Source organism: Pongo abelii, chromosome 7 (assembly GCF_028885655.2).
Source record: "Pongo abelii isolate AG06213 chromosome 7, NHGRI_mPonAbe1-v2.0_pri, whole genome shotgun sequence".
NCBI lineage: Eukaryota > Metazoa > Chordata > Mammalia > Primates > Hominidae > Pongo > Pongo abelii.
The window spans coordinates 120,402,333-120,428,114 of record NC_071992.2 but is presented as its reverse complement, the minus strand read 5'-3'; the positions used below and the strand labels follow the sequence as shown (position 1 = coordinate 120,428,114).

Here is a 25,782-nt window from a genome sequence, read left to right as displayed (position 1 = left end):
TTCAAACAATTTAGGCTGCTTCAAGGGCTGGGACCAGGCAGACCTTTTGAAATAACTTGTGGCTTAAGGAGATTGTGAGCTTTAATCTGAAAACCTAGAAATTTTCGAAAGGGAGAAAACTATTCTGTGAAAGAAATATTTCTGAAAAATGGTGTTTTTGAAGCATAACATCAGGGAGCATCATACTAATGTTAATCATCAGTAATAATCTGTACGTCACAGCTCTCGTGGGTTTTTAAAATGTTTTGGTGTCTTAAATGTGATTTTACCAGGAGAGACAAATATTGATTACCTTATGACAATGAGAAAACTGTAGCTGTACAACCGTTTAAGTGACAGGTTTGCTATGAGAACCCTGACCTAGTGACTTTGACTTCATAAACCTGGATGTTTCTTCATGAGATTCAGTACCAGGCTGTCTGCTGATAGCAAAGCAGAGCACTTTATAATATTCTTGATTTTTCATATTCCATGTTGTCTTCCAATCAGGTGGGCCAATAACTAAAAGCATTTTTGGATTTGATTTCATTCTCTGTCATTCTTTATCAAAGGTGAGGGAAAAAATGAAAATACTTTATCGTGTGGTGAGACTCTCCAGTCTAATTCTTAACAATATAGAGAATCTCAGGAGGCCATTTGATGTCCTTCTTCTTTTGAATCCTACTCCTGAGTCTCTCCAACAGGGCCCAGCCTGGCGAGCCCTTGTCTGCCGTTTTAATTTCTAGGGATGACACCAGCTCAGGAGTAGAGCATTGTCTTCCCTAGACAACTGGACAAAGAGAGATGACCTGAACCTAAGGTTGTGAATAACTCACTTACTTTATTTACCACATATTGCTGCTTGGAGGATATTCATAGGCTGTGATTATGTCTCTTTGAGTCATGTTTTTAGACTATATAAATTTAGACCACTTTCTCACAAGTTTTGCTACTGATTTCTATAACATTGTCTTGCCCTTCCTTTCCTATTCAGTTGTTTCAGAACAGCACATAATGATCCAGATGTGTAGATTTTTTTAAAGATCTATATATATTACCTGCTTAATTTCCCTCATTTCTAGTCTAAGAATAACTAACTTAAGGTCAAACTAAAAAGCTCCTATGTTTTTACATTTCTTTCTATCGCTTTCTCTCATAAGTTCTTTCACATTTCTTTTTTTTTTGAGACGGAGTCTCGCTCTGTCGCCCAGGCTGGAGTGCAGTGGTGCGATCTCAGCTCACTGCAAGCTCCGCCTCCCAGGTTCACGCCATTCTCCTGCCTCAGCCTCCCTAGTAGCTGGGACTACAGGCACCCGCCTCTACACCCGGCTAGTTTTTTTGTATTTTTAGTAGAGACGGGGTTTCACCGCGTTAGCCAGGATGGTCTTGATCTCCTGACCTTGTGATCTGCCCGTCTCGGCCTCCCAAAGTGCTGGGATTACAGGCGTGAGCCACTGCACCCGGCTGTTTCACATTTCTTGCATGATTTCCATCCTTCACTTTATGAAGGACATTATTTATCACATTAATGATCAAATATATTTATCACAATAATGATAATAGAAAATTAAATATTTACATTTTTGTATATGTGTCTTTTGGGAGAAAGATACATATTCTGCATTATCTTACTAGTATGAAGGCTTCTTTATCTATGTCTGCTGATTGTGTACACCCGGTGCCAGACATAAGGAAAACCAGCCATAGGCCCCAGAGCCTGATGTGTAGGTTCTGGTCCCAGATCCATCAAAGGCCATTTAAAGTCTCTGAAAATCCACTCTCTCATATGTAAAATGGGATCATTAAGAATTGTTATGCCTACCTCATAAAGTTTTGGTTAGAATCACATGAGATACATGTGAAAATGCTTTGTCAACTAAGAACGTGTTACACGAAGACAAGGTATGTATTATTATGGTTATTTTCTATTTCTCTAGTTTGACTAGTTTCATTCTTTGTAGGACATTTTCATTTTTAGATGTTCTCAGCTATTTTGCCTGTGGTGATCAGAAGGCAGATGAACCATGGGGTTCTATTTCTCTGACTCTACATCCTTTTAAAAAGCCGGTGACCTTTTTGTTTTTCTTTTCTTGTTTTATCATTTTTTTTTTTGAAAAGCGGAAAAATATTCTCAGGGTATATTGAATTGATTGAGCCTCCTTTGGATTTCTTTGACTTATTTGACTTACTCTATATATTGCTTCTTTAATCCTCTAATTTAACATTTTCCTGTAAACCATCATCAGAATATTTTTGCACTATCATTATTCATTTTTTTCAGTTACAGAATGTGGGAAAAAGGAGAGAAGGGGGCTGTTGAAGAGGAGGCTTCATAGAATAATGAATCTGGAAGAATTCAAGGAGAAAGCGTGTTTGTTGTGGTTCACGTTAAAAGAGAGAGATCGTTGCAGAAACTGTATGCTGAGCCCTTATCTGGGTCGATCACAGCACCTCTATTCTTGGCCTGGTTGTTATGAGAAAGTTGCTCATCTGGGCTGGCTGTTCCCAACCAAAATTTATGCTGATGACCTCAACTAGGACCTTTCTGAAGTGCAATAATATTTTTAGCCTTTTCTAACTGTCCATGAATCATCCATAGCTTTCCACTGTCCTTAGACACTACCCCTACCATCGTCACCGTCTGCCTCTTCTCACCTTGCAGCCCGAGTTCTACTAAACCCAGCAAACCCACTTACAGTCCTGTAGCACAATCTGTCTTCCTTTTCTTTCTCATTAATATTCTTGAGGTCTAGTTCCATTTTTTAAAATAAATGTTTTATATTAGAATATTTTAGATTTACAGAAAAGTTGCAAAGATAGTACAAGACACTCCTATGTACTCCACAGCTGGTTACCACTATTATTATCTTACATTAGTATGGTACACTCGTCACAATTAATGAACCAATATTGATATGTTATTATTAACTAGAATCCATGCTTTATCATATTTCCTTAGTTTTTGCCTGTTTTTTCCCTTCTGGGATCCAATATTACATTTAGTGGTCATGTGTCCTTAGGCTCCCCTGACTTGTGACAATTTCTCTGACTCTGTTTTTGATGACCTTGACAGTTTCGAGGAATATCGATCAGGTATTTTGTAGAATGGCCTCTGTTGTGATTTTCCTGATGTTTTTCTCATTATAAGCCTCGGGTTGTGGGTTTGTGGGAGGAAGATCACGTAAGCAAAGAACCATTTTCATCACATCGTATCAAAAGACATACTGTGAGCATGACTACCACTACTGGTATTGACCTGGATGAACTGGCTGAGGTCATATTTGCCAGGTTTCTCCACCATACAGCTGTTTTCCCCACCCCTTTCCATGTTGTATTTTCTGGAAGGAAGTCACCATGTACAGCCCATACTTAAGGAGTGAGGAGTTATGCTCTCGATTTTTGTTTTAATTGATCCTATATGACGTAGGCCCAGCTTGGTTCAGCATAGAGAAGACGCACAATAAATGTTGAACAGGTGAATGAGAAGGATGCAGCCTTCCACACTGCATGGAAGATTGGCGGGACTAAGACATAGCATAAAGGGAAATTAGAAAGATTTTATTCAGCACCGGCTATGGTGAGAGGAAAAGTAAGAATAGCATCTTCCCATTTTATGCTTTTTACTTACTGCATGTGATCAATAAATGACTGTGTTAGAAGAATGAATGGATAAAGATGAATTTAAGTAGAAAAGATTTTCCAAGGAGAGGAGGAAGAATTGTCTCGCTGGTCTTATTTTCTTTAAGTGCCCCTTCATTTTTTAGGTTGGGAGCAATGAGTTTGTTAAGCAGAGCTCTTAGAGAGGAAATGAAGCCAAAAGAGTCACCTTTGTGTGTTCCTTCATTCACAAATTCACTCTGCACATGAGCACCTCGGCAAGCCACAGGCTGAGGGTCAAGCTTATACAACAGCCACACCCTGCCTTTAAGAAGCTGACAGTCTAGGAGAGGAGAGGAGATGTAAAGTGAAATATTCTCAGCCTAAGAAGGGATGGGTTAAGAATATCACACGAGAGGCAGAAACAAGATGCCTTAGAAATTCAAAGAAGAAAGATCATTGTGGAGTTAGAGCAGTCATCGACGTGAAATCGTACGAGAGAGGTGAGTAGATAACGTGGCCCTGTGAGTCAAGACTAAACATGGAGGTGAGACAAACCAAGGCATTGATAGGGGGTTCTAGGAGGAACCAGTTAAGGCTGGAGATTGCACCACAGAGAGAACAGCTTCAGGCTGTAGAAGGAAATGAGAAGGTGAAGAGGTTGTGGCTGTCTCCACTTTTAATTGTGTTTATCACAGACAGAGGCAATTTTAAATAGAGTTCACCTTGTAGAGAAGTGTTAATCAAATGAATAAATGAATATATCTATACAGTTTTTTTTTTCTTCTTGCAATAAAGGCCTCCCTTTTAAATTTTACCTGCCAGATTTTAACATTAAATGCAGGCTGCTAATGTGCAAGATTTTTGTCTCACACCATTGGATGTTGGCCCAAATTTTCCTACAAAATTTCCTTAAACGGTTTTAGCAAAAATAATTGCCCAGCCGTCTCGTTAGTATCTAACAGGAAAGCAACATGCATTGCACCCTAGATGCTGAAGGGGGCGCCCGCAGCCCACACTGAGCTCGGCTGGCTCCAGCCAGGCCATTCGAGCTGCTGGTTATGCAAGAACAAGCCAGCCTCTGGAGAACGGTTGCATTTGTTAATGATTTTTGGCTTCATGGTACATAGATGTTTTCGTTTTAAAAATTCTTGTTACTTATTAATGGCATGTCGACGTAAGTATGCTTGCCACACAATCTGTAGCCTTAAAAATGGACCACGTTAAAGTTACCAGGGGAGACCAGTGGAGAGAAAAGCAGGGCAGCCATGCTTATTTTTTCCTTTTAAATCTGTAAAAGGCGAGATGATTCCAAGGTGAGGAATTTGACATATGGTGATGGATGGCGAGAGAGAATTGGGAGTGGGCGTAGTAGGGAAGGTTTGGACATCCTGATGAAAGATTACCTAAGACGTCACTAGCCTGTAAAAAGTTCCTGCAAAAATCAACTGCAATAGCTCTTCTGTGTCATTGCACAATAAAGAACAAACTGCATTTAGTGTAAAGGGAGCATTCACCTTTTTCGGAAATAAAAGAGCCCGCTGTATTCAGCTTGATGGCTCATTGAGCTGGTGTCTATTGCATATGACGGAAGTATGTGTCCTACTGCTTCACTACTTGGGTCACAGTTTCAAATTTAAGGACGTTTTCCATATCTGAATGTCTGACCCATTTCTGTAGAAGATCTTGGTACTTAGAGTCAGGGGAAGAAATCAGGAACATGCTTTTCATGTGATGTTAAGACAGAATCTTGTGGTGTCATGTGGTCAAGACAGAGAACAGCCAAACTGGCCAACTTGTTAAAAATCTTATTAGAGAGAGTGACATGTCAGTTACTTGCAAGCCCATAGCTGCAGCAGTAACTCATGTTCTGGCAACTTAAAACCATCCTCGGAGCTTCAGTTCTTTGGTATTCATTAAATAGCACTTAGTTACTATGGTAACTGTCCCGTTTCAGTATTTATGAGCTACAGGATATCTCACAGAATCTCAAGCACACAAACACACAGCTAACACATTGTGTGTACTGGAACATTTAATGAAGACTTCTCGCTGGACTGTATTCTGCAGAGCAGACATATTTTCATTTATTATTTTTTAACTCAATTATGGCAGGCTTTGACCTTGAATACACCATTCTTGAAGGCATTGTGCCATCTTTCCTGCTTAATTTCCTTCCTTTCTCATTGAAGATAGAGATAAATAAATTTAACTTTATATTCAGTGAAGAGTAATGGCTTGCAGCTTATGATGGTGCCCTTCTGGATTCTAGAGGGGGCCTTTTGTGTGAAATAAAGCGGGGGAAGAATGACTGTCGTCCTTGGGTAGTAGGGATTGTAGGGCGTGGGGAGGGAGAAGAAAGGAGGAGTCAGGTACCCTTTGGCAAAGAGTGATGGTTATGGCTTATTAGGATAGCTACATCACCAGTGACTGTTTCACAGAAGCTATGAGGCATTTTCCCTTGAAGTTGCACATTGTGTATCCTCTGACTAATTTGTGCGTTATAATCCTCCTCCTCTTCCTCAAAGAAAGTGTGCACACACACACACACACACACTCACATGCACATCAGCAGAGCAGCCTGTGTTCCTGCTCATAACAGTTGATTGGCCTAAAGATGCTGCTTTTCATGCCTGTTTCTAAGAGTGTCTGTCACTAACGTGCCCGCCACTCCCCAAACCCACAAGCATCCCAGTGTGCATTGTGTGGGTCTTGTCATGGGTGCATAAGTGGAAATGAATATGATTTATGCCATGATTTGTCACTGTGATGTCTTGTAACACAACATCAGGGCCGCACCATGGTGTCAGGGCTGCTGGCTGAGGTGGTTCAGGTTGTGCTTTTGCAAAGTTACAGGGGCACTTTTCACATCATAGTTACCACAGATATATGTGGATAGATAGGTAGCTAGATATAGATACAGGTAGTAACTATGCCAGTTTTCTAGCATATGATAGCAAAGTACCTTGAGGAAGTACCTTGAGGATATATGAGCAAATATCTTTTGCTAATCCACACAAAATCAAACCTGCCATCTGGGCTATTGGGGGAGCAGTACCATAGAGTGAAGAGAAAGGCTTTGGTGATAAATTCCTAGTCTGCCACTTATGAGCTGGGTATGACCTTGGGTATGTCATTTAATTTTTCTGAATTTCAATTTTTTTATTGGCAAAATGGGCATGATGATGATATTTATTTCCTAGCTTTGTTGTGAGTTTTAAGGTAGCATCATAAGATGCTTGGAACATAGTTAGTGTTCAGTAGCAGTTGGCATGTAGTAGGTGGTCAGTTAGTGGTAATAGTAGCAGTAAGTGGTCAGTTTGTGAAATGAGTGGGAGCTCTTATTAACTCTAGCTGTGAGTCAGAAATCTTTGTATAATGACTTAATTCAGACAGGACCAAAAGATACTAGAATTATATTTCATATAAAAACTCTGTCTCCCAGGTTTCTTGCACACCATTAATTTTCACCGCTAAATTTCAGAATGACTAAAATTAAGAAGCTTGGATGGATTATTTTGGCTAAGATAGCCTGAGCCTCCAGAACTGACACCTTTTAAAAATTATTAGCAGTGAAACTGTTCAATCAAACAAACCTCCTAAGGTTCATTTTGTGGCCTTCAGAAGACATTTGCTCTAAAAAAAAAAAAAAAAAAAAAAAAAAAAAAAAGTTTGGGCTATGCATGAAAGAAAGCTAGCATTGTTGATTACATATGCATACAATTTTAACCACTCTTTATTCCAAGTTGTTTATTTAAACATATTTTTATGCAACTGAACCTTTCAAGTGAACTAGAAATGATTTCTAGGGACTTTACTACTAATAACTGCATTTTCCCCCAAATTATAAAAGAAAAGCCGCTTAGAATTGAATCACAGTAACCCATTTTATCATTGATCATTTGGCTTGGCCGGAGTAAGCAGTTTATTTTCAGCATTAGCATTGGGCACAAAATAAGCACCAAGTGACGCTGTGTGAAAGGCATAGGCTTTCCTAACTAAGCACCTGCTGATTTTTCTTCCTACCTGACATAGACTCTATGTTTTTATATCTTTGACATTTGCTTGTATTATTTACAACTGTATCCCTAGGTTTAAGCACAGCTCCAGGTATACATAGAAGCTCAATAGTCATTTGTTGAGTGAAGAAACCAGATACTAATGGACAAATGTGTGATTTAACATTTTTGTCTGAACTTTATCTGCCCATGGAACTGGTTCAAGAGCCATGTTTTACATTTTTTCTCCCTTTGAATTAAAAAGAAGAGAATTCTCAGCACTTCAGTCTTCTTCCCCAAAGCAGTGCTTGACAAAGATGCATTCCAGAGACTGTGGCTAGTTAGTGTCACCAGACCTGTTCGTGAATGTGTTTTACACCAGGTCAGATCCTTCTGTGGGTCAAACAACACTGTTTTTTGGGCTCAGACTCATCTCTAATTCTGGCCAGTTATTTTAAAATTATGGCCATTGGTTATGGAGGAAACAAAGGACAGAGGGAAATTGGCTCAAAAGAAATTTAATATCAGTATCTGAAAAGAATCCCAGGGTCCTTATATTCTTATTGTACAGCAAAGAGCCTTGTCTTCCTACAAAGGCCTTAGAAGAAATCATCTGTAAAAATGGTCCCCTCCCTCTAGAAGAATACAGTGAAAGTCTATTTGAAGGCAGTGAGTAATTCAAGGAAGGGCCTGCATTTTAATGGCCTGACCAAAACACCAAAAAACTTAAGCTGATTTACTATTTTTTTTTTTAAGAGCAGAGGTTCTCAAAGCATGGTTTCTGGACTAGCAACATCAACATCATCTGGGAATTTTTCAGAAATGCCAACTCTCAGACCCTACCCCAGAGCTGCTGCCTCAAAAACTCCTGGAGTTGGGTCCAGCAATCTAGGTTTTCCCAAGCCCTCCAGCAGCTTCTGATACACACTCAAGTTTGAGAAGCACTGGTTTAGAGTCATAGAATTACATAAGACTTTGGAACTAAAAAAGTCCAATTAGCGCCCCCAAATAGAGTTCTGTATACCTTTGCTTGATTGCTGCTAGTTTCAGGGAACTTACTACCTAACCAAATGGTCCATTTCTTTCTGGGATGCCTGTAATTGTGAGGACATTCTTCTTTTGGTTGCATTAAAAATTATCTCCTCTTAGCCCTTCACATGTTTAGCCTTTGGAATTATGAAGAATATATCTACATTCTCATATGATAGTCCTTTCATTTATTCATTCAAATGTTTGAAGAAAGTTATTGGTTCCCAGTAAGCCTTCCCATCACCAGATATGCATTCCCAGGTTCTTCACCACATCCTTAGGCCCATGAGTAGCAAAATCCCAATGACCTGATCACTCCTGTATCCACCCTTCTCTTGACACACACTTGTCCATGTCCTGCAAACATGTGAGTCCAGAACTAGACATGTTCCTGCCTGTAATACCATCAGAGCAGGAATATCTGAGGCTGATTAGTTTTATAACTAAATGCAGAACTTTGCATTTTTTTAAAATAACATTTTCCTTGAATACACCTTGTAAATCCAGAACAGTAATTGTGAGCAATTGCATGAGGTTTGAATATCTTACCACATTTATTCAGTGAGTAATTAAAAAACGTATATTGGGTCTTCTCTGATGTTTATGTTAAAATGACCAGGATTATAGTAAATGGTTGCTTTCTATGTTTTAAGTCTCTTTGAGTAGATAGTAATTTACAACATCCATAATTTTTTTAAAAAGTACAATATTTAATATAAACAAAAGGTACAAAGAGTACTATAGCTAACACTTGTGTATTAACCTTCCCAGGCCTGTCTCCTTCCTCATCTCAACAACTACCCAATTTGATGTTTATCGTTTCCATGCATTTCTTTCTATTTACTATATATAGGTGCATTTCTAAGGCATGACTATATATTTACAAAATATATATAATATATATAATTTTTGTGTATTCTTAGCTTCAATGAATTGTACTATATGTATTGTGCAACTTTCTCAACATTATAATTTTTAGATTTATCTATGTTGAAATGTGTAGGTTTGTTTTATTCATTTTTGCTGCTTTATACTATTCTGCTTTACGAATATACCATAATTGATGATATATTCTTTTGCTGGTGGACATTCAGGTTGTTTGCAATTTTTCACTATTTCAGACACCGTATGTCTTTGTATATACGTGTGAGAGTTTCTCTGGGGCATTCATCTGTCCCCTGGTTTGTTTTATATGAAATGCTCTCACATTTTCTCCAACAGAAACGTGTAAATTTATACATCTTTTGCAACTAAATGCAGAAATTCCCATTTCTCTCTATTATGCTTTTTTCTTGCTCCACATTCATTTATTCAGTCATTACAAACCATATCTTGGGCCCTGCCATGTGCCAGAGACATAGTAGGTGGTGGAGACAAAGTGATTAGGCATAATCCCATTCTTTACCAGTGTGGTGAGGGCATGGCCAGCAGAGAAGTGGTGGTTTTGCTTTTTGCCCCAGTTGTCTTTTGAATTGTGATTCTGATGGTCCAGGTACTAGCTCTCACTGCCAGAGTAAGCCCACCAATCAGAGGGTTCTCTGACCAGATCTACCACACCAGAGCCACAGAAACAAAGCTGGTAGGCCCTGCAACCCTGGCAGGGGTGGGCCTGGAGCTGGAATATGAGTAGGGGAGGAAGTGGAGACAACAAAGCTCCAGACCCCTTCCAGTCCCCTGAGGCGACACAGCCAAATATTCACCTATTTGGTGACTTGAGTCTGCACCTATTTCATCATTCTAACTGCACACAATGCTTGAAATATATAATATTGGCTCCTACCCAAGACACATGCACATAGACATATAACTGTTTCTTATTAATCAGTACCTCTCTTTATAGCCACGGTTTCACAAACATTCGCATTGGCCCTTGATTTCCTGAGCTCATCACATAGTAGCTAAGATCTGTGAATCTGAGGTTAGTGCTTTCTTTCTATGCTCCAGGGCAACAGATTGCGCATTCTGTCCTTGGTTACAAGTGTGCACTTGGCAGGAGCGTGGCCTGCATCCCTGCAAATCTGCCAACACTCCTGGACATCGGTTTCAAGCACATCCTGCTGGCAGTGGGGCTTCTTTGAACACCAGCAGGCAGTTGACTTCTAAGTTTAAAAGATTTCATGTACCTGCAGAACACTTCCTTGGTGCCCTCCCAAAAAAGTGGCCTGTGCAATCCAGAGAGCACATGGGAAGGAGAGTCAGAGTACATTAGGTTTATTTCGCAGCTGCAGCTGCAGTCACATTAAACTTATTGCCTAATTTCCTTTGTCTAACTTGATTTCTCTTTGGCTGGGAGGCAAATAGATTGATAATTTTTTTTTTATGCTGAGGTTATGTTGCCTGAAGAAAATTTTCCATTGGTTCACTGTGCCTGCCTTTAGTCCAGTAACTGGGGCCGCGTGCTGTCTGGGCAAGGAAGGGCCTCCCCAGATGTGCTCTCAAGGCCAGCTGTCTGCGTGGAGGAGGCGCCTCCTGGAGTGGGTAACGGGGGCTGCCCCTCCCACACAGGGTATTGCTGAGCATTTGTGCTGGGCTCTCAGCTCATTTCTCTGGCTGTCTTCTAATAAATAGCTTTATTTTTTCCTTTCCTGTGAAGTCCTTTTCTTCCTATGTTTTCTCTATCATTTTGTATATTTGCAATGCTCTTTCCCTCTCCAAAATTTCTTCAAGGTGGTTTCTTCACGTTTTTGTTATATTTTCTTCCCTTGAGCCCCCCACTATCATCCTGTGCTATGATTGTGCCCTTTTCTTCTCACCAGGGAAGGGAAATGTTCATACTTTGCTCTCAGTTCTGTCCTCCTACCAGGCGTTTATTTAAGAGAGCTAAGTTTCTGGAGGCAGAATAATGAGAAGGCAATTTACTCACAAGAAAAACAAATGGAGCCTTTATCTGTGTAGAAGGATTGCTGAATTCCTCACATGGTGGAGGCGAGGGGGATGAGGACAATGTTAATCAGTTATCTGAAAACACATATTGATTGCATGTTCATTGTGTGTAAGAAATGTGTGAGAAATTACTGAGTACTGTGGGAGACATAAATATAAGGTGTAATACCTGTCATCAGAGAAGTTGCATTTTGGTAAGACAAAGATATAAACATAGTGAAGGATAACTAAGTTTTGGAAGAGAAAAATATCAGCTCAACACATCAGTACCAGAGATGGAGGAGGTCTCACGTGCTGGTCTCCTTGACAAAGGAGTAGTCCAAATAATTGTCCTGAGTTGAGGTCATCTGTGAAGACTTCACAGATGACTGGTTGGGGCTTGGGAAGGGGCTTTGAACTAACCGAATCCTTGGAGGTGGCTCTGGACAGGTGGATGGGGACAGTAGAGCCATCCAGATGGTGGAGTCAGGGGCAAATGAGGAAAATGGGAAAGATACAGTCGTGGGATAATAAAAACTGGAGAATGAGAGAGGGGTCAGGATGGGAAGGAGTTGAAGATGAGATTTGTCCTCGTCAGACTGCCAAGGGCTTTGAATGTTAGGTGAAGTATAGCAGATTTTATGTGAGGCAGCATGAGCTATTGAATGTCTTTGAGTAAGGGTTTGAGTTGATCCAAATCTGTGCTTCCCAATTTGTCTGGCACCAGTAGAAAATGGTGTTATTTGTAGAGTACATGGCTGTAAAGAGAAGGGGCTTTGGAGATGGGGAGGAGGATGTAGCATAACCAACCCACCCTGGTTTGCCTGGGACTTTCCCAGTTTTAGCACTGAAACTCCCATGTCCTTGGAAACGCTCTCAGTTTAAGCCTAAGCTGTGAATGTCACTCTAGGAGGTTGCTTTTGGTCAAAGGTGTTGGCCTAGGATCTCCACACCTACCTGATCACCCTAGGGTCTGAGGGTTTTAGTCTTGTGTCTAGGCCTGTCGGCTGGGGAAATCTGACTAAATCGTATTTTAGGGTGATGAGTGTGTAGGATGGATTGGACTCAGGGAGAATGGTCAGGAGGCTATTGTAGGAGTCTGGCCTGAGGGGATAAGTCAAGATGAGAGCAAACAAAATGAAGGCCTGGAAAATGGGGAAAAAAAGGAATTAATTTAGGTTGGTGAAAAATTGGAAATGGAGTGAAAGAGAGGAGTCAGAAGTGACTTCAAAATAACTGCAGCCTTGCTCATGTATGAACCAAGCATTTATCAAGTGCCAGCTGGATGCAATACATTGTACTCAAAGTTGAGTGAAAAAATTGTTACCCTAAGGGAACTTAGGATCTAATTGGACAGATAAGGAACACCCCAAGTAACTCAAATAACTATAATACAAGGTAAAAGATTAGGCCCAATGGTTAAGGGACATGGCATTTAGAGCCAAATTAGGCAACCGTATTTAAATCTTAACTGTGCCAGTACTGGCTGCAGGACCTTGGGCAAGTTACTCCCCTCTTCAAGGCTCTTTCCTCCCCGGTAAAATGTAGATACGATAATAATTGTAGCAACTTTTGGGGCTTGTTGAGAAGAGTTAATACCTTTAATATGGTGCCTGGCATATAGTAGAACTTTAAAAAACATTAATATCATGATCATATATCAAGTGATAAAGCACTAGAAAGTTATACACTAGTAGGGAGATACCAAAGTAAATGACTTTTATAATGTGGGATTCTAGGAAAAAAAGCTTAGAAAAATTCAACAATTATCCCAAATTTCAGTTTGTTTTGTCAATCACAGTTTCATCCTTGTTTATACATTTCCTGTGCTGCATATTTAGTTTGTATTTTTTTAAGATTTTTTTAATTTTAAGTAATTAATTAATTAATTTCTCTGTCACCCAGGCTGGAGTACAGTGGCGCGATCTTGGCTCACTGCAACCTCTGCCTCCCTAGTTCAAGCAATTCTCCTGCCTCAGCCTCCTGAGTAGCTGGAATTACAGGCGTGCACCACCATGCCCAGCTAATTTTTGTACTTTTAGTAGAGACGGGGTTTCACTATGTTGGCCAGGGTGGTCTTGAACTCCTGACCTCAAGTGATCCGCCCACCTCGGCCTCCCAAAGTGCTGGGATTACAGGCGTGAGCCACTGTACCCGGCCCTGCACATTTAGTTTGTGACTGGCATGTTGGTGAGGCACAGTGGTAACCACAATTTTAGTAGAATGCCCCTTAGACATTTAATTGCACAGTGCCATTAAACATGTTTGGCCAGGCGCAGTGGCTCACTCCTGTAATCCCAGCACATTGGGATCACGAGGTCAGGAGTTTGAAACTAGCCTGGCCAACATGGTGAAACCTCGTCTCTACTAAAAATACAAAAATTAGCTGAGAGTGGTGGCAGGCGCCTGTAATCCGAGCTACTTCGGAGGCTTACGCAGGAGAATCATTTAAACCTGGGAGGCAGAGTTTGCAGTGAGCCAAGATCATGCCATTGTACTCCAGCCTGGGCAACAAGAGTGAAACTCTATCTCAAAAAAACAAACAAACAAAAAAACATGTTTGGAGGATCCAAATATATTTTAGAATCCTTTGATTTTAAAGGCACTCTGACAGCATGGACTAGTGGCCTCAAGGAATGACTCTCTATATAATTTTTTTAATGGTAGGTCCTTAATTTAGATTTCATAGTAATGGGTAATTTAAAGCTTTAAAATTTTTGCTATTTGAAAACTTAAAACCAAATTTCTTATTTTTCCCTTGAATGGATTACTAAAAGAAAATTACTGTTTCAAAGGGTACAATCTTTTGATACAGCACAATCTCTTGCTTTTCCTTTTATTTTTGCTACTTTTGAGGTAAAAATTGTTACCTTTCAGCTATGAATGACATATATTTGAGCACTAAGGAAATTGAACACTTTTTCATGTTTATTAGTCATTGAGGGTTTTTTCTTATGAAGAAATACCTATTCATGCCCTTTGTTCATGTTTCTTTTGGTAACATAATATTATTTGTGTCTTTATTTAAATGGTCTGTCACATTTCTTGCAAAATCCCCAAGGCTCTTTTGAGAAATAAATGCTATAGTTACATGAAAGTGTTTTGTATAAACTGTAAGGTACTACAAGCATGTTACTATTATTGAAACATTGACTTTGTTCACTAAGGTATGTCAGAATCATATTTATAACAAAGAGATTCTTCCAAATGCAGAAATAGCATGACTAGACTGTGAGCTCAGATTTTTATCTTTGTTCACTGCTGTATCCCCAGCACCCAGAACCGTGCCTGGCATGGAGTAGGTGATCAATAAATGCATGTAAAACGAATGAGTGTATGATAAACCCATTGAATGGTAGGGATTTTCTACATTCTTCCACCAAGATGACTTTTTCTTTTCCTGTCTTAAGCCAGAAGTGAATAGGGTTGTGTATAGGTCGTGGGCTAGAGCTATGGAATAGTGGTCTTAAGATTCTGGACATAGGAAACCCATTTCTTAGAACCTAACTTTCTTTATGGTAACATTTTAAGCCTAGTTAGTATATTATTCTCCCTCATTTAAGAGAGAAACCAGAGACAAGAAGAGTTTAATGATCCAAGAATGATTTTCAACAATGATAAAAGACCAAGTTGTAGTTTTGTTTTTAATACAGCAGTGTTTCCAATTCCTAAAATATGGCAAAGCTTGTTTTCTTCTCCTGTCATGCCTCATTTGTTGTTTTTCTGTTACCTATGAGAATAAATTGTATGCACAGCCTAAAATAAAACATGACAACTTGCCTTCAATGGATTCATTTTTTGGTTGCCTATTTTTGGGGAAAGGTTTTGTATAGAAGTTTCTGCTAAGGAGTATAATCTCCTATGTAGACCTAAATTCCACTACTCATAGGTACGTGGTACCATCTTTTTTTTCTAATGTTTTCCTGTTCAGTTTTTATCCCTAATTATCCTACCTCCTGTTATGTTTTCCTTTTAAAGTACCTTAGTATTTCTGGAAGAAGAGGGGTTAAAATTTTATATAAATGTGCATTTAGCTCTAGACTTGTGTTCTGGATGGATCACTTATAGTGAGAGACACTATACAGTGGTTAAGCACTTAGTATTTGAGTCATATATACTCTAGGTGAGTTACTTGGCTTCTCTGAGCCTCTATTGCTTCATTTATAAGTACGAAAAAACTCTGCTTCCATTGGGTTAAATAAAATAATGAGGATTGAATAAAATAATGTATGAAAAACTTCTCGCATAGGGTTTAATAGCATGCAGTAAATGGAAGTTCCAATGGAATACTTTTCCTTATTAGCATCATATTCATAATAGATGGCCTTGGCCATGGCTTCCAACCACTGAAGTGCTACAAGTAAATGTAAGAAAAGGAAGTGAAAATGTCAAAGGTGAATGCTTTTGGAAGCAAAACGATCAGGAAACTATTCCAGAAGTAACACAGCCAAGATATATTAGTCAGGGTTCAATCAGAAAAGTAGATCCACTCGGATGTCTGTGTGTGTGTATGTGTGTGTGTGTTTATACATATGCATATGTGTGCATAATATACGTGCATAGGTATACATACACATTCATATGTATGACTTGACCTTCCACACTCATAGGGGCTGGGCTCTCTGCAAGGCTACTGCCTTCATGTCTGATGCTGGAGCCTGAAGGCCAGAGGGCAAGTGGTCAGGAAAGGAAGATGGAGGTGAAGTGGGAAGAGCAAGGACTAGGTCAAACCCCAACCACGAGCTGGGGCCCCGCAGGGAAAGATGAAGACCTGAGCCCATTCCTGTTTTCTTTGCCCTGGGTATGTGGTGTGGGTGGCTGCTTTTGGTCATGGGGCCAAACTCACACACCTGGCCCAGGAGTCGGAGCAGGTGAAGGAGGATCCAGGGGAAGGTGGAGCATTGCAAACCTGACCACATTCTCACACTACGAGATGACTCAGCAGGTATCATGTGTGCAAAATGGCTGCTGCGCCACTTCCACCCTCCACCAGAGCTCTAGGTATAGATGCCATCATCAATGCAGGTAACCATTTTAAGGAGAAAACAACAGAGGTTCAGAGAGGTTAAATCATTTGTCCCAGTTCACACATCTGGAAAGGACAGAGTTGGGATTCAGAGCAGGCCTGGTTGACTGCAGTATCTAGGCTTTTAACCACTGCAGAGCTTACAGCCTCTTAGAAGGGCAGGCAAGGAGGGGCCACTTACAGCACAGGGGTTCATACTTGGTCTCTGGAGCCTGACTGCCTGGGTTTGTAATCTGTCCCTCCACTTACTGATGGTGTAACCCAGTGGGAGTTACTTCACCTTAGTTTGCTTCAATTCCCTTGTCTGTCAAAGGGGAATGATTATAATACCTATATCAAAAGCTGAGAGTTGATATACGTGAATTCTTTGCAACAGTGCCCAGAGTTTTAAGCACCCCATGAACTTGGCCGAGCAAGTCAGCAGATCCCGGAGCATCTGGCTGTGGCAGGCAGCTCATCATGCCCTCCTGGGCGCTGCTCCCCTCCACCCCCTCCAGCATGGATATCCTGAGGCGTGCTCCCTAGTGAAGCTGAGTCAGTTTCGAGGTCTGCAGTTCTGCAGCTTTTCAGCATCACCACCTTGGACTCAGCCTTGTGCCTGCTCCAGGCAGACAGAGGTGATGTTACAGTGACTACATTAGCGCCAGCTGATTGTGCTTCCTAGAAGCAGACGCCTTTTAGATTGGCCAAAGCTCGAACCATACAGCTTAGTTGCTAATTGGGACCCTGAGGCTGAGCTTCTAGCTCTGACAGAGCCTCCAAGATGCTTTATTTCAGGAGTGTCAATGAAATGTTAGCGTGCACCACCACTGGAAGAGATGATTAGCTGTCACCAAGATCTCACCCAGATGGAAAGTAGATAATTACTATTAAAAATTCCAGTGTAGGTAATTGTTTGAATGAGTGAAGAGTATAGTGCTTTTGTCCTTTGAGCAGGGGGTGAACACTGATGGCTGGACTACTGGGGCAGGAGAATGGAGTGGGGTCAGTGTCAGCCTACTAAGTTTGATTTCTGGCCCTGCTGACTCAGGACAAGTTACTCAAGCTCTCTAAGTCTCTGTTTTCTCATCTGTTAAATGGAAATACAAAGGTGGACTGTTGAGAGATTCAATGAGGCAATGTACCTGAAAGTACTCAGAATACAGAGATGCTTCATGGATAGTGGCCACACCTGACGCTGTGGGGACAGTCATTGGTGTCCCTCTGCCACTGCAACTTTTAGTGGTTACTTTTTTTTCCCCCATCCCTTTTGTTCTTGCTCCCTTTAGGTCCTTGCCTGTCGTTTTTTTCTTATTTGTGGCTCTCTTACACCAAGTTTTAGGTCTTCCAATTACTCTTCAGGAGCCTTGTGTTGTTATTGTTGCTTTTTGTTTGTTTGTTTGTTTTTGCCACTAGAGATATTCAGAGCAGGGGAAGAGCAAACTTTTTGTAAAGAGCCACATAGTACTCTTTTTTTGGCTTCGTGGGCCATAGGGACTCTGTTGCTAGTACTCAACTCTGCTGTTGTAGTGCAAAAGCAGCAACAAATAATATGTAAATGAATGTGATTGTGTTTCAATAAAACTTTATTTACAATGCAGGCTGTGGGCCAGATTTGGCCTGCGGGCCATGGTTTGCCAACCTCTGGTTTAGAGATTTGAGGATTTCAGACTCCTCTCATTGAATATCCAAGGTCATCTCTTCAGATGGACATCCTGATCTCCAGTTCACACCAAGGAGCCTTTGATGCCTGGAAGCCTTTTTGCCTTATTTTTCCACAGCACAGTCTTCAGACAGTGAAGCATGAAGTTACTTTGTTATTCACAACTGTTACTTTGTTTACTCATTTAAGTTTAGAAGATTCTAAACAAATTCCACTTAAACACTTAGATCATAAGTGGCTTCATCAATTCAAAACCAACTGATGGTTTTGAGCAGTGAGCATTAGGTAAAACTTCCTAGCCTTGGCAGAAATATATAAGCTTAATACTAGCACAGTGAGCATTGCATGGTTACTGACTGATTGTCTCAGCCACTTCCAAAAGAGCTTACAGACCCTGCGTTGAGGTTCAAATGAGCTGGGAACCCTTTTTACTACATAGTTCTGAGTTCAAGGTCTAGTTTTTCCATGTGCCAACTGCGTCTTAGGCAATCTCATTCAGCCTTAGTGTTCTCATCCATAAAATAGGGATAATAATAATAATATTGATATCATATGTTTATTGTGAGGATTAAAGATGAGGCTTTTAATGCCTAGCTCAGAGCAAAGAGGCCATAAATATTTGTTATGCCTATTATAAGAACATGTTTGTGGTGGTTTTGGAGTTTCTGAGTGCCCCTTCAGCTGTGACTTGGAAACAGAATCAAAGACATTTATGTTTCTGTTTGCCTTGTTACCTTCTCAGGAAAGTTGGAGGCCAGGTCTTGATTCTTAGGATTGCAGAACTTGAAGTTCTCTCTGACTTTTAAAGGAGTGCTTCAGCCCATTTTTGTGGATTTCACACAATTCTTTAGCATTCTGGATTTTTCATGGTTGTCTGGCTTGACCATAGACTTTCCTTCTCTCTTTTACTAACATACCTCACTCCCTGGTTGTCAGGAAGTTATTTTCCAGTGTCAAACTACATTTCATCTGTCAGCATTTATGCTTACTAACTCTTTTCATTTCCCTCAGTAGGAATGGAGGGAAAATAGGTCATCTTCTTCCTTTCAAAAAAAAAGAATAAAGTTTAGAAGTCCCCCAGACATTTCTGTTATCCAGCTTCTCTTTTCCATTCCTTAAATTGAAAGCCCTCCTTCCTGTCTTCCCTTCACAGTCTAGTCATTCTGTTACTGGGGGCAGAGGTCCTTGCTCCCAGAGCTCCCAAGATGGTGGCAGGCTGCTTCCAAAATGGCGGCAGGCCACTTCCAAGATGGTGGCAAGCCTCGTGTTCTCTGACCTGGGGTTCTTGGCCTCACGGATTCCAAGGAATGGAATCTTGGGCCATGTGGTGAGTGTTATAGCTCTATTAGAAGCCGTGGGTCACGGAAGAGAACCATGGAACCCAGTGACTAGTGTTCCGCTTGATTAGGATGAACCTGGGCACTTAGCTGTGCAGGAACACCAGATTGGGAGCGGCAATGGGAGCCTTGCTGGATCAGGAGTACAGCGGACACCCTGCCGGATCCGGAGAGATGGAAGTCAGCGGCGGGTCTGTGAGGGCGGCAAACAGCAGTGGTGGACGGCAACAAACACGGACCAGGAGAGAGTGCAGTTGCAAGATTTAGTAGAGTGAAAATTGAGCTCCCATACAAAGAGAGGGGAACCAAAGAGGGTAGCCGTTGCCGGCTGGAATGCTTGGGTTTATATCCCCATCATTGTCCCTCACACTGTGCTCTCAGGTGATAGATGATTGGCTATTTCTTTACCTCCTTTTTGCGTAATTAGCATTTTAGTGAGCTCTCTTTACTACCTGATTGGTCGGGTGTGAGATAAGTTGTAAGCGCCATGTTTAAAGGTGGATGCAGTCACCTTCCCAGCTAGACTTAGGGATTCTTAGTTGGCCTAGGAAATCCAGCTAGTCCTGTCTCTTAATTCCTTTTTCTTCCTAAAATACGGAGCTAGAACTGAACATACCAATAAGTCCCTGGCCTATTGTGTACTTTCAGGAAGGATGTTGTGTGAGTTTTACCCAGTGTATTTCTATATAGGAAACTGACATCTTTTCCTGCTCAAGTTGTCCTCGTAGTCTGTCAAGCAATGTCAGCTTGCCAAAGGCAACACAGCTTCCTGGGAAGGATGACAATAAAATTATAAGACCAAGTCCACACGTCACCCCAGAAAGTTATTTCTAACTCTCACCAGTATGTCAGGCTAATAGCCTAGCTTTCCAAAAGCTAATAATCATACCTTACCTATAAGTACTTATCTGTTTAATATTCATAAGACATACATCCTAGTATCATGCTAGCTTGGCTGATTCACATTCAGTTCCTGTTCCTTAAAGACACTAAATTATTTTTAGTTTCCCACTTTCTAAAAACTACCGTATAGAACATGGAATATTTATGCTAAGTAGAAATCCAGAAATTTGCTAATAACTTATTTGCAGATAAACAAATACATATATAAAATGCCTCTGTTTGCTCAGTACTGTGTGAGGCATAGGAGGTGAAGGACATGGTACTTACATACAAGGTCAGCTTGCTCATGTCTAAATCCACTTTATCTCACTATGATCTACATTGCCATCCATGACCTATATTACATACCTCCAAGGACAAAATAGCAGAGTGAACTTTATTCCTTTAAGTCAATGTTTGGGGAGCATTTTTATAAACCTGCATTCAGTGTTTTGTCATCTACTGAGCACCGGTAGAGTTCCAAGTTATTGTCCAATTTAGATTTAATAACGTGTCTGAAGCAATTCCCATTTTCTCTTCTGCAGGAGGCAGGTGTAGAAGTCTAAATAGAGGGTGGAAGATTGATGGGTGCAGTGAGTGGCAACTTTGCTTAATAATGACAATGTACTTGAAGCAGCACCATTTAGCATTTCCAGAGATGTGGCTGCTTTGCTCCCCATTTATATAACTTGTCACATCTAAGAAATCGACAGAAGAGGTAGTTTGAAATAGACAGAGCACACGCTTAAAAAAAATCTTCTGTGGTGATTACATCAAGAATGACCGGTCAATTTTGGCTTAAGGAATTCTTAATAGCATCCTAAATCCTTTACTGCTAAACAAAAAACAGACCAAGAAACATCATGGAGTATGAAACAAGCTGCTTCCTATTTATTTTCTGGTGGATTAAGAATGTTTTCATCAACTGCATGCTTTCCAGGTAGCTTCCCATAAAACTTTCGAGGGGCAGTATTGTCTAGTGGTTAAGAGCATAACCTCTGAAGCGAAAGGCCCAGGCTTATCTCATACATCATATTCATATCTCAGCTACATGAACTTGCTAGCTGTGTAAACTGGGGTGAGTGTTATTAATCTTTCTGTGCCTCATCATCCTCATCTAGCCCATGGGAATAATAATAATAATAATACCTACCTCACAAGAAGATGTTATGATTATTATTGTTTCACACTGAATACATAAGGCATCACACAATGCAATGTAGAGAGATGAGGTATATTTTTAAAGATGCCACTAATAATCCTGACATGATTCTGTTAACTTTTTTTGTTTCTCATGGCAACCTGGTAAGAATCTATCTGTTCCAAGGCCAAAGTGCCTGAGTGGGAGAGAATATAACAGAATACCTAAAACAAGTCATTTCTCTGGGGTTGGGGAGACCCACATTACTCTAAGAAATTCTCTTCCTCTCCACAATGCCCCCTCTGAATGCACATGGGTTGTGTTGCTATCTCCTGCAGGCTCTGCTTCAGTGATTTTCTCATCTGTAAGAGCACGCGGCTCTTTGACAGAAAGCTATTCGCAAAGGGACAGAATGTTTTTCTGCAGCTGTGATGTGAGTGGTATCAAAGTTATTGGCTAAGTTGGAAAATAGCTTAATGTTTTCAGGGCTTCTGCTTCCATAGATATGGAAGGCTTCTGGCCTTCCATATCTCCATCCATATATCCATCTCCAAGCCTTCTGCCTTGGAAATATGTATAATTGGGGTTCAGTAAGACAACCTTGACACCCCTCTGCAGCGAGACGTGCCTCTTTCATACAGGCTTAAAGAGAGCTTGACAAAGAGTAGGTTTTGCCTTGGGGCAGAGTGACCATGGAGAACATCATTTCTGTGAATCTGCTAATGAAGAGTCAGCAGCCAGGAACTCAGCCTCACTCCCTAGATGGTCAGGCTTCCATCATTCTGTATCCTTCCTGTTGCTGCCGAGCAGGCCAAAATCCTAGCTGTCCAATCAGTCATTAGAGAGAATGTATTTCTCACAATTGCCACTCTCTTGAGCTGCTTTGCATTTGGTAAATTTGAAAACTATTTAGTAATGAATCTTGCAGCTCTTTGCTTTTGCCTACAAATGGAGTGAGAACATCGCCCCACATCTGCATCTGTTCTGCAGAAAGATTTAGTCGAATATATCTTCTTGGTTCTTTTTGAGTCACAGGCCTTTTGAACTCCGCCTCAGAAACATCCATGGGCTCTTCATTAAGGGAATTATTCTCCAGAGAACAAAGTGTCTTATCAGTCAGGGACTTTGATTGCAAACCCTGGTAACTAATCTGTGCTCACTTTAGTAAAAACACACTCTGTGGGAAGGCCATGGGGAGCTCACAGTTGGAAGGCACAGTCCCTGCTCCAGCTTGGAATGGTTGGAGCCCAGGGTGGCCCCAGGCAGCTTGCAGCAGGAATTGGTCTGAGCTCAGGGATGTACCCTCCAACCACGTTTAATTATTTTTGTCACCATGCAAACTATTCTAAATTCCTGGGAAAGAGAATGCAATTGCCCATCTCTTCGTTAGGGAAAAGCAGACAACCATGCCTAAGGGTCTTGTCAGATTATCTCCAAAGCAGAAAAGTAGTTTCTTTCTTTTTTTTTTTTTTGAGACGGAGTCTCGCTGTCTCCCAGGCTGGAGTGCAGTGGCGTGATCTCTGTTCACCGCAAGCTCCACCTCCCAGGTTCACGCCATTCTCCTGCCTCAGCCTCCCAAGTACCTGGGACTACAGGTGCCCGCCACCATGCCTGGCTAATTTTTTGTATTTTTAGTAGAGACAGGGTTTCACCATGTTAGCCAGGATGGTCTCAATCTCCTGACCTCATAATCTGCCCGCCTTGGCCTCCCAAAGTGCTGGGATTACAGGCATGAGCCACCGCGCCTGGCCGCAGGAAAGTAGTTTCTTAAAGAAAAACTGGGGTGCTGACACCAGAAGATGGGAGAATGGATATCAAGGGGCCAAACGACAGTTCTTGTTCTCCTGCATGTCTCAGGATGGGATAGTGTATGGGGCCCACTTAAAAGCTTAAATATGCTGCAAAAGATATATGACGCCTGCTCCAAATATCTCACAGTGTCATGGCACCCTATGACAATAGTGTATTAATCCATTGACTGAATCTCTTAGAGCTTGGATGTGGGTTTTCTTGGTTTTGTTTTTTTGTTTTTGTTTTTGTTTTTTTTTTGAGATGGAATCTCACTCTGTTGCCCAGGCTGGAGTTCAGTGGCGCCATCTTGGCTCACTGCAACCTCCACCTCCCAGGTTCAACTGATTCTCCTGCTTCAGCCTCCTGAGTAGCTGGGATTACAGCTATGTACCACCATGCCCTGCTAACTTTTGTATTTTCAGTAGAGACAGGGTTTCACCATGTTGGCCAGGCTGCTCTTGAACTCCTGACCTCAAGTGATCTGCCCGCCTCAGCTTCCCAAAGTGCTGGGATTACAGGCGTGAGCCACTATGCCTGGCCTGTTTTCTTGCTTTCTTCCAAGATTATCTCCTAGCCTTCAAAGCATGGCCTGCTCATCAGATGACATGAGGCCCACCAGCTCTGCAGGGGAGGTTATGTGAATCTGACTTTGGCCTTCACACCTGGACCTCAGCTGCTTCAGGAGAAGCCACTTTGGGCAAGTTACAAGAGCCTGGGGGATGTTTCATTACAGTGAAATAAAGGCATGGGGTGAGTTTTGAAAGGATGGGTCTGTTCCCATGTGCTATATGACAATGGCCCTAGATGGGTGCTAAGATACTGTGCTAAACACTCACTTCTCTCCAGGGCCTCTCTTAGGAACAATGCCTGGAGGGCAGTTGGGTTCAGCCTTCACATTCAAGAAAGGCCTCAAATTTGTGCTTTTTGAATTATCACAAAAGCAGATTTTTCTACAAGTTCTATAGATACATTGCAAGAATTGAAAGAAAAAGCTGTGTCAGGCAGGGTTCTTAGCTGCAATCAAGAGAAATTCACTCTAAATAGTTAAACAAAAAGGGAATGTATCAAAGGATACTGGGTGGCTCATAGACTCTCCAGGAGGGCTAGAGGAGCAAGCTGAGAGAGGCTGAACAGCCAGGACTGATGCCCCAGGCATCACACAGGGCATCGGAGAGCTCTGATCCTGCTCCTAGGCACAGATACTGCAGATAACCTCACTGCAGTGGAGCTCAGATCCTACTGCTAGAATCTCTGTCACAGCTGGTCCTAAACCCAGGATTGACCCATCTCTACCCTCCACATGGATTCCTGTGGTAGCTGCTCCCTGTGTCACCAACTTGCCAGGCAAAGTCTGGTGCTAGGGCATCATTTTGAAGGAGCCCAGGTCACGTGCCTGGGCCCCAGCTGCAAAGAAGGCTTGGAAGACATGTTTTTGGCTTCTGCCATGGGGAGAATTCCCCAGAGGAAGTGTGTTCAAAGGAGTGACAGATGTCCTTACAAAGATGTGTGACTCTGAACTTGCATTTGTTCCAATAATGGACCACATCTCCCAAAGTGCACAACAAATGCATAGATTTTAAATACTGTTTGGTAGTAATCTGATAAATCATGTGATGATATTGCATTGTATTTTTATGTTTAAAACTGTCTAAATTAAATATTGAAAAGTACCACAATTTTTAAAACTTTCTGATGGCAGGGTTACAAATATAAGAGTAGGCTCAAAAGTTGGAAGTGGTTTCTGCCTCTCACAAGTTCATTCAATATTAAACTATGTGAACCTTGGGCAAGTTGTGAAACAGCTCTATTTCAGCATTATCATCTTGGAAATGGAGTAATAATACTGAGCTGTGTGCTTATTACAGTTGGTAATATTAGAATCACCAAGTATTTATAGGTATTAGTGAACGAGTATTTCATAGAAGCCAAGATGCCACTAAGAATGATAGTTATAACAATTTTACTTATTTATTCATTACTAATCAACCTGTACAGCATGCTAGAAATGTTGGGTACCCAACAGAAATGGGCTGGATGTTCACCTCTCATTTACTTCAGTGTTCTGTTCCCAAAACACAGTCGTGTCCCAGAGGACAGTGGAGGCAGGAATTTAAACCAACCTGACTAAACAGGAGGACAATCATGCAATCTTTTTATTTGATCATCACATAAACGTTTATAAAGCACCTAGTATGTGCTGAAGCTAAACCAACCTAGTCTGTGTCTTAAAGTGTGCACCAAGTAGGAAAAGAGAGCCTTGTCAAGAGATCATTGTGATACCTTCAGATAATGCTAAATGACAGAGGAAAATGTTCAGTTTCACCCCATGTCGTCAGGGTCAGCTTCTAGGGACCAGGATTCTTGGATGGAGTTTTAGGGCAGGGAGAAGGGCAGAAGTGAGGAGGGCATTTAGGGAAAAGATAACTTCATGTGCAAGGATTCAGAAGTGTGAAAGCTCCTAAGATTGGAGAATTACAGCTTAAGCTGGAAGGAAAAAG

The 25,782-nt window shown here is 41.2% G+C and overlaps 1 protein-coding gene across 2 annotated transcripts in view; it reads left to right on the top strand.

Annotated features, from left to right (window-relative positions):
- DPYS (dihydropyrimidinase) overlaps positions 1-25,782 on the top strand; it is an 87,705-nt gene that overhangs the window by 44,276 nt on the left and 17,647 nt on the right. The window contains exon 8 of one of the 2 annotated variants that reach the window (XM_054518753.2): positions 2,261-2,744. The exons of the other annotated variant lie outside the window; for it this stretch is intronic. Coding sequence (XP_054374728.2) covers positions 2,261-2,315 — 55 coding nt within the window. The 3' untranslated portion in view covers positions 2,316-2,744. Of the gene's footprint in view, positions 1-2,260; positions 2,745-25,782 lie in introns of those variants that run through there. 2 annotated transcript variants of the gene reach the window in all.